The sequence below is a fragment of the Perissodus microlepis genome, chromosome 3, assembly GCF_051167445.1.
Source record: "Perissodus microlepis isolate ML-2025 ecotype Zambia chromosome 3, ASM5116744v1, whole genome shotgun sequence".
NCBI lineage: Eukaryota > Metazoa > Chordata > Actinopteri > Cichliformes > Cichlidae > Perissodus > Perissodus microlepis.
This window is the reverse complement of record NC_140463.1, coordinates 36,248,956-36,268,538: the sequence shown is the minus strand read 5'-3', so window position 1 is coordinate 36,268,538 and position 19,583 is coordinate 36,248,956. Positions and strand designations below refer to the sequence as shown.

The 19,583-nt window shown below is 41.7% G+C and overlaps 1 protein-coding gene across 1 annotated transcript in view; it reads left to right on the top strand.

Moving 5' to 3' along the window:
* LOC146391370 (phospholipid-transporting ATPase ABCA1) overlaps positions 1-18,973 on the top strand; it is a 195,427-nt gene extending 176,454 nt beyond the window's left edge. The window contains exons 49-50 of the mRNA XM_084924249.1: positions 10,687-10,930; positions 16,590-18,973. Of these exons, the coding sequence (XP_084780375.1) occupies positions 10,687-10,930; positions 16,590-16,718 (373 nt within the window). The 3' untranslated portion in view covers positions 16,719-18,973. The remainder of the gene's footprint in view (positions 1-10,686; positions 10,931-16,589) is intronic.
* Positions 18,974-19,583: the final 610 nt, after the last annotated feature.

Here is a 19,583-nt window from a genome sequence, read left to right as displayed (position 1 = left end):
CTAAAACAAAGACGGACAAGAGGAGAAAGAAATAAACCGCAAAAATCTTTGAAGTAACTTGAGTTGAGATGAAAGAAATCGCCGTCTCCCACTGAGGCGCTCTGTTATTTATACTGTGTATATAAATAACACAAAACAGTGTGTATTGATGATAAAAAGAATATAGGAGTAGATTTAAGTTTTTACGGAAGAATGAGAAACCTTGCTTATACTACTTTGATTGTTTCATTAAGAAGGAGCTCAAGAGGAGAGCCACAAAAATGAACATTCGCTCTCGTGCTGCGATGCTACAAATGTTAGGTAGCATGTTCGTGAGGGTGCTGCTAGTTAACAGGGCTGACCGTACTGATGATACTAAAACGTCAGTGTTGATAGCAGTAATGCATATAATGTATGATAATCTGAAAAATTAGTGTGTGACTGCAGTTTGTATAGTTAAGGCTACAAACTCTGTCACTGTCTTCATGCATCATAATTTTGCCAAAAAAGACGAAACACAATACACCAAGTCATGGATGATTTGACTGACAGATTATAGATATGACAGAAATACTGTTACTGTGATTGTTTTTCATTCCATCATAAATGTGAAATGACTCATTTGTAATATGTTTTATTTGCTTAGTTAATCATGTTTGATTTAGCAGGTAAAAATAAACACATGTTAATGCTGTAAACGACCCATAGCCGTAGAGTTCCAGTATGTGGTGACGTCCTTCTCTTCTCATCGCCTTCATTTCATACCTTGATGTAGTCTTTCTCTTTTAAATTTTCTCCATATACGCACTCATCAGCCACTTCTTTAGGTATACCCTTTCAGTTGCTCGTACAAATATCCAATTAGCCAACCACATGCTCGCAACTTAATGCATTTAGGCATGCAGCCATGGTTAAGATGGGATGCTGAAGTTTATCCTGAGCGTGAGAATGGAGGAGAATGGTGATTGAAGAGAGTTGTTGGTCCTGAATGTTTCATAAACTGCTGATCTCGTGGGATATTTCCACACAGCCATCTCTAGGGTTTACAGAGTCTGAAAATGAGAACATATTCACTGAGTAGCAGTTCTGCCGCTTGATATCAGACAGCAGAAGAATATGGACAGACTGCTTTAAGCTGAGATCAAGCAAGTAATTTCTCAAATAAACACTTATTTTAACCTCTCCAAATGTCACCAAAATTGGACAACAGAAGGTTACAGAAATGTTTCCTGATGTGATGATTCTCAATTTCTGCTGCCGTGAATTTGGCATAAAAAACATGAAAGCATCATGTTATTGGTGGTGTAATGGTATGTTGTACCATCTTCTGATGGCTGCTTCCAGCATGATAACTGTGCACCATGTTACAAAGCTTTGATCATCTCAAAATGGTTCACTGTACTCACAGTCATCCAATAGCGCACCTTTGGCATGTAGTGGAAGAGGAGATTCACATCGTGGATGTGCAAGCACCTGTGTGATGCTGTCATGTCAGTATGGACCAAAATCATGCTGTTAAGAATTGAGGCTAATATGAAGGCAAAGGGGGTCCAAAGTGGTACTGACAAGGTATAGGTGTAGAAAACGTGGCTGCTGAGTATATACACATCTGTGATCATGATTATGATGATATTTACCCATAGTAACTGTGAAAGCTCTAACCTCATATATTCAGACACAACACTAAGTAGTCGTTTATTTTCCATATTGGCTGCACTGTATTGATTTTACCTGAAAAGACGCAGTCACGTATGCAGGGCTGTCGTTTCCGTTCCAGATCTTTCGCCATTACCTCAAATTCACGCTTGTTTCTCTTCTCACACATTCTGTTTCCGTCGTCTCTGTCCTTATTCACAGCGTGAGCGGCCATTGATATTCGTCAGGGCTTTTAATGGGTTTCTTACATCTCTCCATCATAGATATCCCCTGCTGTTAACTCTTAGCGCTCAGGTCTGCTCTCTGATATTCATCTGACATTTTCCAAGTCCAGCACGTACGCCCCGAGCCCTGCATGTAACAGTGAGGCCAATCCATTACCTTAGCTACAGTGTTGTGACATTATTATTACCACTCCTTTGTGCAAGCTGGTAACTGGAAGAACATTACACACACACAAGCACTGCATTCATGACAGGAATATGTCGTGGCAATCTCTGGGTGCAGGGAAAGATCAATACACCTGGGATGAGGGGTGGAGCAGACCATTTTTCAAGTTGTGCGGGGGATTAGCAGAAACGCCTGCAGGAGCAAGGAGGGGTCACTGGTGTCAAGGGTATTTCCTATCAAGTATGTTAATGTCATACAAAACATCTGGGCTTTTAGATCACTACGGGGAGGGAATAGGTAGATTATAGATGATGATTAAAAAAAAGAGTGAGAATTGGGGGTGATAGGAGCTAAGAGGCAGAGGACCGGAGAGGCAGAGCAATCAGGCCCGCCCAGATGTTCGTTGATCCTGCGTGTCAATTGCATCCTGTCGGTAGGGGCACGGGCAGGGTGGGGTAAATAATGCATGAACTGCACAGGAAGTATAGGATGGGTAAGAGCCTCCAAAGCATGGGTGGAGTCTGGAGAGGGGATGGACGAGGGATGAGGACAGAGGATTAACACGTGTCCTACTTAACTCCACGTGATATCAGGTAAAAGGGACTCACTTCACAAGACAAGCGAACGAGAGGAAAGTCAGATAAGCGTGACATCTGCCTTTTTTATTGGCGGGGGGGCACTTTTATTTTAGATCTCACATGGACAATTTACATGCCGCTGAAATGCTATCGCTCAGTTCTCGCCACGCAGTGAATAATTTCTAATTAAGCATCCCTATCTCCGCTGCGCTTGCTGTAATTAATGTTTCATGAGGTGTGGGACCCCGTTAATGACTGAAAAGGCAATTAAGGAATGTCTTCTCTGTTTTCTTTTCTCGTCACTATCCTGCCACATGTTTGTGCTGTCATGTTGTGAGACACGCACACACACACACACACACACACACACACCTCACCCTTGAATAGCCATCATTTTGTATATGCCTCCACATTCTGGCTCTAATGGGGAAATGAAGGGGCTGTTTTTCACAAGTGCACAAGCAGCTGCCAGTCAGACCAGCGGGGGTTGAAGTACGGGGTGGGGACATATTGTAATGGTGGTGCACGCAGTTGTCACACGGCGCGAGCGGATGACCTGCAAATCTGGGGGGGTGGAGGGAGCTCCTTCTTCCCTGTCCCATTTTCCCATCTCTTTTTCATCACAAACCCTCGAGAGGAGTGCAGATCTCTCTCCACGGGGGCAGCACTCACATTTTGACCCCCTGTTGCTCGCATGTAATACATGCTCACCCCTACCACATTCTCAACTCTTGCTCCCACCCGTCACCTCCCCCGACTGACTCTTCTCCTTCAGAAGCCTCTCACCCTATTACTCTTATTTATTCCCGACTCTCTACGAAGGTGGCGAGGCTTTCAGCCCAGTCATCCAAGTCCTTGTTAGCACTGCCCCCTTTAGTTCGACAGCACGTGTGTATTTATCACACAGATGCCCTTCTGCTGCTTCAACAGCAACACCCCCCCACCCTTCCCGCACCCACCCCTGCCTTTGGCGTATTAGTCAACCCTCAAATGAGCCAAAATGGCCCATTTTAGACCACTAGAGACGTAGTCAGTGTGCGAGAGGAGCTGAAGATTCGGTAGGGTGGTGCGTTTCAGAGAAATAGGGCAGCCATCTCGAGTAGCCTCTCCATTATCTTCCACTATGGGTGTTAAAAACACCCTGTCTTTTTTTTTTTTTTTAACCTGCCCTGGCATTGAGCCGCTCAAATCAATCACACTTCTAGAAATTTATGAAAGGCTGATGGGCATGGGGAGAAATAAATAAGTATAAAATGCACAAGGGGCTGTAAATAGGGCTTCAGTCTAGCAGCATGCTAGTCTGAAGGTTCCCAGGTGTTAAGTAAACCCAAATGAAGTGGAGGAACCAATAAAAGCAGCTTCAAAGCTCCCCTATAATCTTGTCAGTTTGGAAGGACACCCACTAGCCTTTGCAGGATTTTTCACTGATTGATATCATTCATATCCCCACTTCACCGAGTAGCTGCGGTAAGCACACCCCACAGCCTCCAGTCTGATTTTCTCCTTGCTTAAAGCACATCATGAAATAAAAGTAGGATGCAAAGTGCCTTAAATGCATTAAGGTAATGTGCTTCGAGCGCTGAGGAGTTTTACAAGAGCGGTGTAGAAAAGTTTGGATCCATCCCCCCACCCGAAGTTGACGTTAAGAGAAGTCCAATAAACTCGCCTCCCACTCACTCTGCGTCAGCTCTGCAGGTGTGCCATTAACTAAATAGTTTACGGCTTTTAAGTGCATGTCACCCGCGGAGATGAATGACAAAATAATTCTCTTTACGGTGTACAGTGCGTCGCCAGTACAGGTGTCATTTAGCCTGCCAGAACATTGGCGGTCACAGATGAGGTGCAGTATACGTCCCATCCATATGTATTTGTTCAAGATGAGCAACATTTGATTGTGGATTGATAGCAAATAACCAAAAATGATGAATTGCACAGGTGACGCTTTTATCAATATTATTAATTTCGGTTTATGAAGCTCATGCTTATTGAAAATGCAGTAGTCATAACTTTTACAAGCCACAGGATGGCCTTCATATGAGCCCATGCCAGTGCCTTGTAAATACATCTTAGATATATCTTGCTATGCAATCACACAGGTAAATTAAAGTAACACCAAAGGTGACCTTGTGTGTTCATTTACAGTTCCATAATTTACTCTAAGACTCTGCTACAGTAACTTTAAGTGATTCACAGCTCAATAGTTATCTCATCTCGGGCCTTCGTTTTGAGGCAACTTTCCTCCGATTGGCTGCCCCTCACAAACTCCTTTAAGCTGCAGTTTTGCTGTCGAGGACTGTTCCCTGTGACGTCACAAAAATGTACCTTTTTTTTTCTTGGTAGCCTGAAGCCAGCTCTTTTAGGTCATAGAGAGCATTTGGACACACGTGACATCATTAATTGAAACTTTGTAACAGTTTCATATGAGCGCACGCCTAACAGTAACATAGTCTCTCTTTAAATTCTAAGGTTTTACATATAATCTGGTGCTCAGCAGGTCAATGCAATCTCAGATAAACAACAACATGGGGCAATTACGTCATGTCATTATTTATTTAACCAAACAAAGCCAAAATGCAGAAGTAGAGTGAAACACTGAGCGCAGCCTTACTTAATTTTAAGATCAGTTTTTTATTATATACCTATACATAACACCTTAGCACTGATAGAGGATGTTTTTAATAAGACTCAATGTGATAGTTTGAACTCGTTCATACTTTGAGTTTTATTTAAAGCTGATTTAAGTCAATATACACTGATGAGGCATAACATTATGACCATCTGTCTAGTATTTTGTTGGCATTTGGCTGCCAAAACAGCCGTGACCCACTGAGGCATGGACTCCACTAGTCCCCTGAAGGTGTGCTGTGGTATCTGCACTAAGTGTTAGCAACAGGTCCTTTAAGTCAGGCTTGGCCAACTCCAGGCCTCGAGGGCCGGTGTCCTGCAGGTTTTAGATCTCACCCTGGGTCTACACACCTGAATCAAAGGATTAGTTCATTACCAGGCCTCTGGAGAACTTCAAGACATGTTGAGGAGGTAATTTAGCCATGTTAATCAGCTGTGTTGGATCAAGGACACATCTAAAACGTGCAGGACACCGGCCCTCGAGGCCTGGGTTTGGACACCACTGCTTTAAGTCCTGTAAGTTGTGAGGTGGAGCCTCCATGGACCTAGACTTGTTTGTCTAGTACATCACACAGATGCTCGATTAGGATCTGGGGAATTTGGAGGCCAAGTCAACACCTCAAAGCCGTCGTAGTCTCCTCAAACCATTCCTGAACAAGTGGGCTCTTCAAGTGTGTGTATGATCATGGTCTCCAACAATGCTTAGGTAGGTGGTGTCAAAGTAACAACCACATGGATGGCAGGACCAGAAGTTTCCCGGTAGCACATTGCCCAAAGCATCACACTGCCTCCACCTACTTGCATTCTTCCCATAGTGCATCCTGGTGTCAGGTGTTCCCCAGGTAAGAGATGCATCCACATGATGTAAAAGTAAAAATGATTCATCAGAGCAGATGAAGAAAATCTCACAAGAGCTTCAGTTTGGAGATACTCTGACTCATTCGTTGAGCCATCACAACTCGCCTAAATCCTCATGATTGCCCATTTTCCCTGCTTCTAGCAGCAACTTTCAGGACAAAATATTCTATTATATCCAGGTGCCACAATGAAGACATAATCAGTGTTATTAACGTCACTAAAAAAGGCCATAATGTTAAAGCCTGATCGGCATATATACTCTTAAGTATCGTATGAGAGATCCACAGCGCACTATTCCATCTACAACAGTAACTTAAAAATCCCAGTTTCCTTGTCTGCATGCATGCACACAGCCAACAGAAGCTCCCGTTCAGGTCTTAATTTTAAACATGAGGATACTGCAGTGTCATCATGTGCTCTGTTAGCACACAAGCAACGATACACATCTACAGACAGGAAAATACACTTTGCAAATTGAAAAAGAATATTAGCAAGCAAACACGGATATAAACAATGCATGTTTGATACAGGCTTTGAAATGTGTTTTGTGAGAAAGGTAATATATTCACATTATGCTGATTTATTCTTTTGCCTTCTGTTTGTTTTGTTTTCGGCAAAGAAAATTGCTAAGGGGGACTCAAATTTACAGTAGGTTTCGATATTTTTTGTCACTTCTATTTTTTTATGCCTCCCTAAATTGCAGTTTAACTGGACAGCGATTGCCCATGCATCCCTCTGTCCTTACACTGTTAATGGAGCCTCTGCCTCGAGCGCTATTAGCTTCTCCTCCAGGAGCTAAGAAACTTTTTTGGATGACTTCCTGCCTGATCAAAGCATCAGACCACCCAAGCCATAACGTGACCTCATGCCCTCCGTCCCCCCACCCCCCAGACACAAATACAAGGTTTGGCAGTGGTGAGGGTGACCTTTCCAGACTCCCTCAGATGAAGTAAGGCAGCCGAATTATTTCCTGCCTGTCATGCCCTTATCTGTGTCTGGCTGTTGTTTGTTTTAAATTACACGGAAGAACGACTTTCCAGCGGACCAGGGCGAAGGAGAGGATCGAGGCAGAATAATGAAAATGAAGAAGCGAGAACTGCGCCGCAGACATTACAGCGGCTCTGCCATGCTGTGTTGCGCCGCTGTATCGTATCTCTAATGTAAAATATTATGAAAGGATTAGCTGTGACAAAGTGGTGCAGTCATGACTGTAAATATAATCCCTTCATTATTTTCTCGCGAGCTATATTCAACCCCAAGTAGCACAGATCTCGCTTTTAGTTTTTATGTCGCCAGTTTAAAGTTAATTATTGTTTCACACATGCAGCGCCATTGTTATGACCACGCCAAGCAGTGCAAGCTCTGTTTGTTGATAGCTGAGCTTACCTTTCCCCCAACGCAGCCAGAGTTTAATTGAGGAGAGCCAAGACAGACAGTGTATCAGAGATTAAATAGCTTGTTTTGATGTGAATACAGAAACAGAGAAATGCTGGTTTGGTTTTTGTGAGTTTTTTACACAAAGTACTGCCCGTAGCTTCTGTGTTGCTCCTGCAACGAAGGAAAGACAAAGAGAGAGTGAGAATGGGGGGGAAGATAATTCATAAGGCTTTTTATCTACGTCATTACTGTAAACTATTCACCTAAATGCTTTCTTGGCCTGTTGGATCTTTGCAAAAAAAATGTTTTTGCATCTTGGCTGATCATGAGAACTGGTAGATACAATAAACACGCAGAGATTGTGGTCACAGACTTGACAATATGAGCTGAGCCTGAAAGCCTGGTCAAACGTTATAGGCTCATGGTACTTGGACTACAAATGGACACCAAAGCAACTTCAGTTACCAAGAATCCTTGGAAATACTATATATGCATGTGCAGACTTTTTATAAAAATGAGCCAAGTTGTGCTATACTAGTTTCTCTCTTGGGGACACCAGTAACCATGCTGAAGAACAGTTCAATTCAAGGTGCTTTATGTTATAAGGTAAAGACGCTACAATAATACAGAGAAACCCCCCAAAAAGTGCTTGGTGACAGTGGGAAGGAAAAACTCCCTTTTAACAGGAAGCAACCTCTGGCAGAACCAGGCTCAGGGAGGGGCGGCCATCTATCCCAACTGTTTGAGGGTGAGGGGAGGGAGACAGGACAGACAGTTATATGCATAAGAACTATGGTATTTTATTCTATTGTATTTACATAATAACATAGCCCATAATTAAATTTAACTGTAAATTCTAGTCTTTACAATCTTCAGCAGCACTGAGGTTTTTAGAGGGAGGAGTGGGGTGGTGGGGTTATTATTAAACTAATCCCATAATAACAGGATTGTAATGCTGTCCAGCTTGATCGTGCACACTCTAGAGGAGCAGAGCATGGTGACATTATGTTATTCTTACGCAGGGATTATGAGGAAACATTTGTTTCACATTAGAAGCTGCAAATAATTTAAGCACCCAGAGGACTCACAACATAGCGCGCGAGTCCTCTGTAGCTTACAGAAAGCCAATGTGGGATGAAAGCATACACATTTCTAACCGGATCTCTTGGCGAGCAGATTCACAGTTAGTCTTTGGGCTCAGCACTTGGCCAAGATAAGTACACTTGGGTTTTCACACGACTGACTATTAAAAACTATTAATCTGTGAAACAGCCAGTTTTGTATGAACCTTTCATGGTGGAAACAACCAAATAGATGCTTAGCTAAAGCAAAGTATTGCATAGCAGGGCTGAGAGCAGGGATTAATCCAGTGTGGAGTAACATCTTGAATGGTCAAAGGGTTGCCCAAGCAGTAACACGCTGATACTTGTAAGCCACCCACTGTACTATCCACATGCAGTGCACTACATAATGTTTTAGAGATACATGGGGATGCTTTTGATCACCCGTGGTGTGCAGCCCCTGAGGAGATCACAGCACAGGCACAGTTCTCAGATCCTCCCTGTTGGTCGGCCGGTTGGATGGAGGCTGTTGTTGTTGTTATTGTGGACGGACAACATGCTAGCATGCGCCATAGCATTGCAGTATGTGGCTTAACTGAGTCCTTGCTTTGATAAGACCCACTTTTGAAAGGAGCATTAGAAACTCTTATGCATTCTTAATGAAAATGAGTATTAAATAAGAGTTGCCATCAATAATTTATACAAAGTTGCATCAGGCCTGGACTGTGGCTCCTCAACTGAGAATGATTTAACTGAAGGTGTGCTGCAACCCATCCTGGGTGTGCGATGCATTTCTCAGAACTAGCACAGAACTTTGCTTCCTGTCTCTCTGGGAGCATGTAGGCCTGTAGTTTATTCACCATATCTCTAATTGTCACTAAGGGAGCCCCTGACTTTAATTGCATGTAGCTTCGCACTAGCCGCAATGGACGTTTCCATGAGTAAATCCAACATTAGGGAATTAATTAGGCAGAAAACAATGGGTCATCAGAGTGCTAACGACAGAATAACAAGGCACAGAGTTTTATTTGGTGCTCACCAGACACGGCACACATTCGGAAAGATGTAGAATGCTAATTAACTTTAGAGCTTAGCTATGACCCATTTTCATTTGTGCCAACACTTTATGTCCAGGATATAGGATATTGTTCGTAGTGGTGTTGCATTCTGACACATTTTCAAAAATAGCATGCTGACTGTTCAGTGGAGCATACTTTTTTTTAATGTACCCTCTCATGTATGATGACTTATTTTGCTGTTTTTCTCAGCATGCTTTAGACAAAGTTTGTATGTTCAGATTATTAAAGAAGCATTTAATTATTTATTTTCACGCACTGCCATTTTACGGTTAGCAAAACAAACAAGCTCATTAAGACCATATCCAGAATTGTTACCAAACGATACAGTTCACTTGATATTTTAGCACCCAGAAGACACGTGTGAGTCGTCAGAGGTGTCATCAGAAGTGTCATAATGAATCTCCTTTACCTCCGTTTTGTTCTGCAGCAACTTCCTGAGGGAAATCGCTGTCTCTTTAGCCGCTCGATGCTCGAGTCTGTACTCCAGATAGTGGCTTACCCTCTCTACTTGATGCTGGGTTGGTAATGTGTCACAGCTTCCTGGCTGAAAACAGATTCCGGCTTCTCATTTGGTGCAAGGTTGCTGAGAGCAGTGAAACTGAACCAAAATAGTGACGTGGCAGGCAGTGAAATCAAATCATTTAGCAAAAAGATGCTAAAAGAGTCTATGGGGGGCAGCATGGCATGGCAGCACTTTGTCAACCAAATGAATGCTTTCTTTTATATTAGTTACACACATAATTCGGAAAATACATTTTTTTCTATCCGCTACCAACATACTTGTTAAAGTTGAGCTGGCTTTGCAGTTCGCTGTGTCTGACTCACCTGCTCCTCCTGCTTACTTAATCCAGGAAGCTAGAAATGGCTGGGAAACATGAGCGCAATTACGTTTTCAATATTTCATTTATATTCCTTCTCCTTCCTGGCACGTCTGTTTGTTCTAGTACACATCCCTGTTCTCTGTCGCGCTATGGCATGACCACAGGAGAGGAGAGATCATTATTTGGCACTAACACGCTTGTTTGCGGCTCTTCTCTTTTTTGTCTGACACTAAATGTGTCATAATGACCTCTCTTTTTTTAGATTTGGTGATGGCTACACTGTGATTGTGAGGGTCGGTGGCTCTCCGCCCGCACTGAAGCCAGTCGAGGACTTCGTCCAGAAGACCTTTCCGGGCAGCGTTCTCAAAGAGAAGCATCACAACACACTGCAGTATCAGTTCCCACACGCACAGGGAGCTTTGGCCAATATCTTCAGCCAGTTCACCAGGCATCAGCGGAGGCTGCGTGTGGAGGACTACTCGGTGTCCCAGACAACTTTGGATCAGGTGAGGTGGAGAAAAGGAAAAAAATGAAAACATATACAGTTAGGCACTAACACAATTTTGTTGTTTTGGCTTGATTTTCAATCAAGTGAAACGATCACAATTCATTATTATAATTATGCATCATGGATTTCAAGTGTTTCAATAGTTGGACAAACTCATAGGATTGCTTTTCATACTTGGATGAAAATGACTTGACTGTTTGAAGTCTAGAACTCTGAGATCAGATGACTGACTTGTGAGAAACTCCTGAGTTACTTTTGCAGAATACTTTGGGTTATTATTCTTTCTGCCAAAGTCTCATCCGTCCTTGAGTGTAACCAGTGCTTTGCACCTTGTTGGAAACCCTCTGCAAGTCCATTCATGAAGGTGTCTCTTGATTGTAGACTTTGACAATGATATGCCTACGTCCATGAGAGTGTTCTTGACTTGATTAGCTGCTGTGGAGGAGTTTTTCTAAACTGTGGAGAAAAAAAAATCATACCCTATACTGACTCCCTTTTGGGGCCAGCTTCTAAGTATCACCTTGATGAACTGCACTTTTTACCTCTTCTGTGTTTGCAGCTCTGGAGGTTTCCTCTTGTGTAGTAGGCAGTCATGATCCCCTTTAATCCGTAATAAAGAAAAAAAGTAATATGAGAGATGTGAGATCTCTGCTTGGAAATAAGTAAGGTAAGAGCGTAAACTTGGTTTACTGTTAAATGATGCATTTTTAAGTGTTTTGATACCTTCAAGCAGCACATGAAAATTGAAAGCAAAGATCAAGCATAAAAGTCGAAACAAAAGTAACATCCAGAGGCAGCTTTGAAAAGTGTCACAGCTCAAATCTGTGAAATGTGATTATGATGAAACTGACTGTTGTTGCTGTGTTGAGCTGGAAACACTCAAACAACAGCTCGAGCCTTCCACTAGGTGGTGCAGGCCCATGCATTCAAAAGCGATGCACCAACTAAATTTAGTGTAATTCTACAGGCCTACTGTAATTCTGTTGCTGCTCCCTTTTAATGGCTCACTAGCTCATCAATCAATGCATTGACTATTTTAGGTGCTCCTGTTTAATGCAGGTCTGCCCAGTAGCGGATAAGATTTAAAGATCTATCATTGTCTACACATTGTTTTCTGCCATTTAGGCTGTCAGACAGACCAATGAGGAGTGCACTGAGTTTGGACGGCCAAGATTGTTCAGCCGCCAGCTACCAGTATTGATCCCAAATCTGGACTGATTATATAAAACTCGTGCAGCCAGTATCTTTTTTTTATTTTTATTCCAGCCAGAGTGCACTAGCTCAGCTTACTGATTGGCGAGATAAACCGAGCGCTGCGTGTTGCGGACTGGATTCACCTTGTGTTTTCCAAGCAGCCCCAGGGACCTAATGCAATCAGGCAGTGAGTGGCAAGTACGTGTGTGTCTGGTCTTCCAAACCCACCATTAGCTCAGCAGCAGATGACCATGTGGGAGGTGAGAGTAACCTCTGAGGGGTCCAGAAAGGTCATCTTTCCACTCCGCCACGGGTGAAAAAAAAAAAAGCCTTAAAAAAGAGAAAAAACAAAATTGACACAGATGCGTTGAATTGTCTGTTCGTTCAGTTGTGCAATGTCACGACTGGATTCAAATCGAATTACGTCTTATAAAGGACACTGCACAGATGATTAACTTGTAGATTACCCATAATTCAATATAAATCAGTCTTCTGCAGAATCTTTAAGTAAAATCTGCACTTTAGGAGTGTCAAATTTAATGAAAAGCTCAATGCTTCAATTTGGCCTGCAAGGTTTTTTTCTTTTTCCATGAAGCGTTTTTAACAGGACTTCACAGATCAGCGGTGAACCTTGCATAATATCTGTTTTAACATTTATGTCTTCTTGCCCCACATTCTGCTCTGGTCAATATTTACCAGATCAGAGGCAGTAAATAAATCATTCTTGGACCAGCAGGTCACAGTATTAAAACACAGACGAGGGGAGGGCTGGAGAACCTGTGGAAACCCAGACAGTCACCTTTCAGCTGGTGATTTATAGAGAGGAGCCTTGACCTACAGTATAACACCCAACTTGCACTACAATTAATATTGATCCGCACAGCCTTGAGCTCAGGCGTTAATGCTGATGGCCAGGACAGTGCAGGGCAGGGATTTAAAAGGAAAATGTGACTTTCACAATGGTCTCGTAGAAGCGGCTTCTGAGGAAACGAGAAACGTTTGCGGCTTTTTCTGGCACCGTCGCCGAAGCACTAATGGAGCAGCCGACCTTTTCGATCCATATATCATCCAATATGTATGCATGTGTTGATTATAAAGTTTGTTTACTTAGGTCCCCTCTTTCAGTATTTTTTTTAATGCGCTTTTATTTCACGACGCGCCTATGAACCGATACTACCTCATGCTTGTGAACAAATGAAACAGACAATATTCTGCATATTTTGATGTTTTTAAGCAACATTGTTGTTTGAGTTAGCGTCCACTTTTTTTTCAAGCATCAAACATTTTTTGACCTCCCAGCTTTAGTCAAATAATCTGAGAGACAAAGTTGGAATTTGAAAGCAGGGAAGCGTTTAGCCGCAGCATTAGCATGTACTAAAAACAAAGCGTAAGAATAAGAAATACCAATTCAGATATTCCTCCACAAATCATGCTGTAGTTCCTGCAGGATGACAATATATTTGCAAAATGGCAAAGGCATTAGGCACCCTAATAATAATAATAACCGGTAACCAATTGAGCCGAGTCCCATGTTGCAAAGAAGTGCATCGAAAACGTGTACCTGTGGATAAGCAGTGATTTTTTTCCTTCTGCTGTAGTATTTATAATCTAGTGTGACTGACCCATCACTCACCTGATAATCCTGATACTGCTGCGACTTATGATGATTGTTCCGAAGCGTTAAATACTGGTTTGTTCACACAATTAAAATCTTCCACTTTTAGACATTTTGTGAGATTCTGTTTGGGATCTTGAGATGAGCAGGAATATTTTAATGACATGTAATGAATGGAAAAAACAGCCAGTTTAAATTCTGCAAGGACTTCTTTGATGTATAGCTGAGGTTAATTGGCTGATTCGCGTCCTTCGTCTCCTGGGTTCTGCCTCAGTGGGTACCAAATAAACACCCCAGCGCACCCCTATAATGTAATTAATGCCTGTATCCATCTGTTATTAAGAAAATGCCACTCAGCAGCGCTGGTGCATGACGTTCAGGTCATGAATGGATGGTTGGCTAAATGCAGAAAGTGAACATTACGAAATAATCACACCGCAGCGCACCGGAGGAATTTAGCCATGCTTGTCTCAGTCAAAAAATGGCTGCATCATTAAAGCTCCCACGCTCAGTTTTGCAGAAAGTTCAAGACAAACAGCACTTTGCAATTCTGCTGCACAACTACGCAGCCTTGACTATGAATATGAAATGCTGTGCATGCCTCAGCACATCAAGCCAGTGAGTCAGAGGCTAGCAGAGGTGGGTGGAGGGTGCATTTGTTGTCATTCTTATCCTCGTATTTATTCTCTCCTGAGAAGATCCCTTGACAACGGTGACCTTGATACACGCTGCTGATGTTATGACATTACTAGCTCAATGAGCTTACACTTAGCAGCTTCTCTATAAGGAAGTTTTATCCACGTAGTTACACTATTCAGTAAAAAAATTACTGTTCATGTGGTTTTATTGTTATTATTAAAGTTTTCTAAATAGAGTTCAGGCTTATTTATATAGGGCCAAATCACAACAGTCTCCTCAATGCATGTATTTCTTTAAGGTATAAAGCACTCTGTGATGGCAGGAAAGAAAAAAAACTCCCTTTTAACAGGAAGGAACCTGCAGCAGAACCAAGATCAGTGAGGGGGGGTAGAAATCTGCTATTTGGGGGATGAGGGGAGAAAAACAGAGGACAGAGAAAGGATAAATAGCAAAAAGAAGAGATCAGATTATTTTAACTCCAAACTTTATGACAGGAAGTATCTTTGTTTGAATCAGAGTAACATGGCTTTTTAGTTTAACCCTGTGTGGTGAAAGAGTGACGCACGTCACCTCTTCAGCTGCTCACATGCTCTGTGGCCAATAGATATCAGCGTGATTCTGTTTAGGTGCATGATGTTAGATCGCAGAGGAACCAGAAAAACACAGCCAAGAATTCTCTCATAATAAATGTCTGCATGAAAGACAGATCTACTTAAATGTCTAGATAGGCTAATTAATGTTCCCGCGAGCAGGAGAGAAAAGCACCTGCTGTCACACAACATCGTGTCTTGTTTAACCTAAAACATGGAAACAAAACAGGCAAAATAATTTAAATATATGTTTTGGAAGTGAAATATACTTTGTGCTCACACATGGAGTTTGTGTGGATTACACATCAAGTCATTCTTGATCTTTATAGACTGTGAAACCATAGACAGATAGAAGCTTTTGCTTTCAGCAGAAGTTGTTATGTAGTTAATTTTTTGTCTGTGTGCTCGGCACGATTTAAAAAAGCCAGCAGGTGTTTTTGGGCTCCTCTTTGTTGCTAAAATAGACTGATCACCTGCTAGCTTCAATTCAAGGCTGAACACGGGAATAACTAATGGTATCAATATTCTCATCTAACTCTCAGGAAGAAAGCAAACTGCTGTATTTCTCAAACGTCAGACTCTAGATGTATACGGCACATAAAACGAGGTCATTACTTTAGCGATAGAAAAGTCTCCCATCCGTATTTTCACTAGTGAAGACATGTTGTCAGTAATGACAAAGTAAATATATCAGAGTAATTGGCAAATGTATGTCCTTTGTTCAAAAGATGGAAGGTGTTAATGCTAATAAAGACTTCATTACCATTAAATTATAAGGTTTCAGATTATATTCACTGGTTAATTAAAAACAGAAGCCTCAAAGACTGACTGGATAGATCTCTATTACCCGTGTGAGCTTCAATAAAACAAAAGAGGATTGTTTTTAAGCCCAGAAGAATAGGCTACTAATGTTTATTTCTCTTCATCCATGGCCTTTTGCATGTGCTTATTTGCCATTTGATTTAGCAAGTGTGTATCTGTGAAGAAAGGTTTAATTGATAGGGCCTCTGAGTAGCTGCTGATGGGATTGGCTTGGAGGACAATTTTATTTATTTTCCATTTAGATTTTAAGTGCAATCTAGTAATTCGCGTGTCCTGTTATATTCACACAGCCAATGAAAATGGTTAAATGAAAAAGCAATGCTCTTATCATTTTATATGATCCGCTTTGTTGCCTTTTTTTCCTTCCCCTCTCCGTCTGCAGAGAGTCTTTGTGTAGCTTTACCGCCGATGCTAAGAGACTAAAACGCCCGCTCGCCTGTGATGTTTACAGCACAATGAAATACACACTGCTTTTTATGAACGCCATAGGATTGATTTCGTCTGACATTAAATGGGCATCACAGAGAGAAGAATGATTGTTTTATTCTCTTTCTCTGCTGGTCAAAGATGTCAAACTGACATTCACTGTGTGAGCCGAGACGCTTGCTTGATGCTCCGTAGCCCTCGACTGGCATCTCATTCTCATGCACCCCGTCGTCCGTGCTGCTATTTCTGTTTGTTTTAAAGGCAGAGGGTGGGGAGAGAGCGCAAACGAGAAGTGTCCACGGGCCCTTCAGCAGAAGTTTATTATCTTGCCTTTGCTGTTAAGTACTTTCTTCTCCTCATTTGTATTCCAGGTCTTTGTGAATTTTGCGAGGCAGCAGCACGATGAAGAGGACTCTGAGGCCTATAGCAACCCGGTGGACGTTTCAGACGAGCTGCCGTTGGAGTATCTGAGGACCTCCCAAGGAGCAGAAAAGGTGTAACGCACACAAGAAAGGAACCGCATCTACAGTCGTCCAGCGATATGCCTTTAAAATAAGGGAATCTGCAGTATTTGCACTGGCAACCGAATGAGTTCCTAACCTAATTTAGCTTTAATTACTAAATATAGCATGCCCCTGCTTTCAGGGTTTATCAGCAGGCTTGCAAAGTTTCCAATTATTCATGATGTTTTCCATAACTGTCCCTCGCCAAGCCAGTTTTTTTAACTCATTTACAAATGCCTGATTTTGTAGCCTTCCTTTCATTCTGACACCGTAAATAGTTGGTTACAGTGAATGCTACTGCAAAGTTTGTGGAGTTTTCTAGAACTCCCTGGTTTGACACAAGAAGGGCGGGTTACTGCACTAGAATCGTGACGTATTCAACTCGATTATCCAAATTCTTCAAAATGGAGAGTCAATCAATTTACATTTAAAATAAAATAATTCTTTTTCTTTTTTTACCACACAGGCTGATTTCCATTTGACTAAAACCAACTTTAAGAGCAAAGCCTGACAAAAATGACTTAATAAGATTGTAGGTGCGAGTGCAGGAAATGCTGTATTTCACAAAGGTTAAACAACTGAAATAACACCACTTTGGTTTTGTTTGCACATTTATTGTAGATCATTCCACCACATCTCCCTCTGTGTTTCCCCTAGCATCACAAATTGCACAGCACTACCTCAGCCTTGACCTTCAGATTGACTGATGCTTTAGACTCCTATCATTTGTTTACGTTTGCTGCTGATTGAACAAAGATAAATCAACTCAAAAAGTCTAAAGCAGCAGTTAGTTTCAGGGTGCCATCCCAGCTGCTGATAGGCACTCCAGTGATAAATAACTACTCTGCCACATGTATTGGCTTTGTATCTGAAGGAGCTTACAGTTAGCTGTAGATGGTGTTCAATAACAAGCACTGAGTTTGCAGCAGTGGCTGTCGAACATGTTGCGCCAGCAAGAAAGGTGCTAAATGTTTGCACCGGCCAAAGCTTGCAGGGCTTTATCTCTATTATATGTAGGCATCAGGAATGTAATCGAGCGCACGTCAAATGTTTCATGAGATTTAGTGATGAATGTATGAACAAAAACACATTTTTATTTATATTTTGTTAGCTTATAAGGCCTTAAATTTTAAGATCCTTCTGCTTTATTTTTCTTGTAATAATTTGTCACATGACATGCTGGCTTTGGCACAGTGCACCTTCTACATAAGTAGTTATGCCTCTGAAGATGTGGTCATAATCGTAATCACACATGTTTTCTTTTTATACTTTAAGTTGCATTGATCAGATACGGGTACCTAGCTAGCTAAGCTTGTTAGCTTCCTTCTTAGCCACGGACGCAATGCTTGGTTACTCAAAGCTAACTTGCCATGCTTGCTAGCATTTTAGCCATAGCTAAATACCAGATGTGATGACACATGGGTGAATCTAAGACATCTATTGTAGGACACAGCATAAGCACAAAGGAAACTGAGATAGATTTTCTTATTTTTATATAGGAACAAAATTTGCATAAAAACTAGCATAAACTCAGGACTTCACTGAGTTCAAGTGAGAAACAGGATCATGTTTGACTTGTCCTTTTCTAGACTTCTGTACTATTGTTCCTTTTTTGCAACTCGAGGAGTCACCCCCTGCTGGTCACTGGAAGAGATTTGCAACATCCATCTTTTAAATACAGTCTATGTTATCGCTCATTCCTTTAGCATGTAAAGCCTTTGTTTGGTCTGGGAAATAGCTGATTGCGTTACTTAAATTTTCAACCACCTATGGTATCAAGAATGCGTAAAAACTACAGAAATATATTTTTTAATGTATTTTTTAAAAGTTATTACAGCATACAATTAAATTGTACAGACATATGTAAACTTTGGGCAAACTGTACACCTTATACTCCATTTCCCAAGTAAAAGTTAACTCAGGAAGGTTTTATGTGCAATACTTACAGTAAAAGACACAGAACTAAATCTCACTCTCTGTATAAACATGTATGTACTGTGCGACATCAAGAGGTTATGTCACTGTCTCGCGCAGCTTGCGCTCGCATTACGTTGCGCTTTTGTGTTCAGGATGTAAATAAGTCCACACTTCACTCCTCACAGGCTTTCTTGTTTGCTTTCAGAGCCTGACATAATTTGTATGCTTTGCTAAGTCCTCACATTACTATCATGCCCGTTGCAAAAATAATGAATCCTGTTTGCACTGAATATTGCTCTATGCCAAGACAAGTGATTAAACATTTGCACAAACTGTAATGCGACTTTGACTCGGTGTTTGTTCACTGCCGTATTTGTCCAACGAATCACCGAGTTCCAGTTTGAAAGTCTCTCTAGTTCAACTTCCTGCATGCTGTCTTATTGTTGTGTCCTTCCTTTCACTATTTCGCGTCTTTCACTCTGAGCGAAGGTGCCAGCTGCAGGCTCATATTTTGTTTTGTCTCTCATACATTCGTAACATCAACCGAGTCCATGGGATGGCAGAATTCAAACCGCACCACACTGGGTAAGGCTTTTTATTTCACATTTAGCAGAGTGGCTCCTTCTCAAGGGCGAACAGACATTTTGTCTGCCAGATGCCTGCAAATGAATTTATTTTGCTGTCAGACTATCACACAGACTCTTTTAGCGCGTGGGCTTTCAATTTATTTATTGTACTTTTTTTCTTTTCAAACCAATTTAAAGCTAGTATACCTGAAGTTAAACCAATTCTTCTCCCAGTTTCATTTCACTATCACAAAACATCACAGAATATGTAGTTTTTCTTTTGAGACACAGTGTCTACCAAGATTAAGACTTCTCATTTGTGTCTAGTAAAACATTTCCCACACCCCTCTCAAGACAAACCCTCGACTCGCCTCCTTAA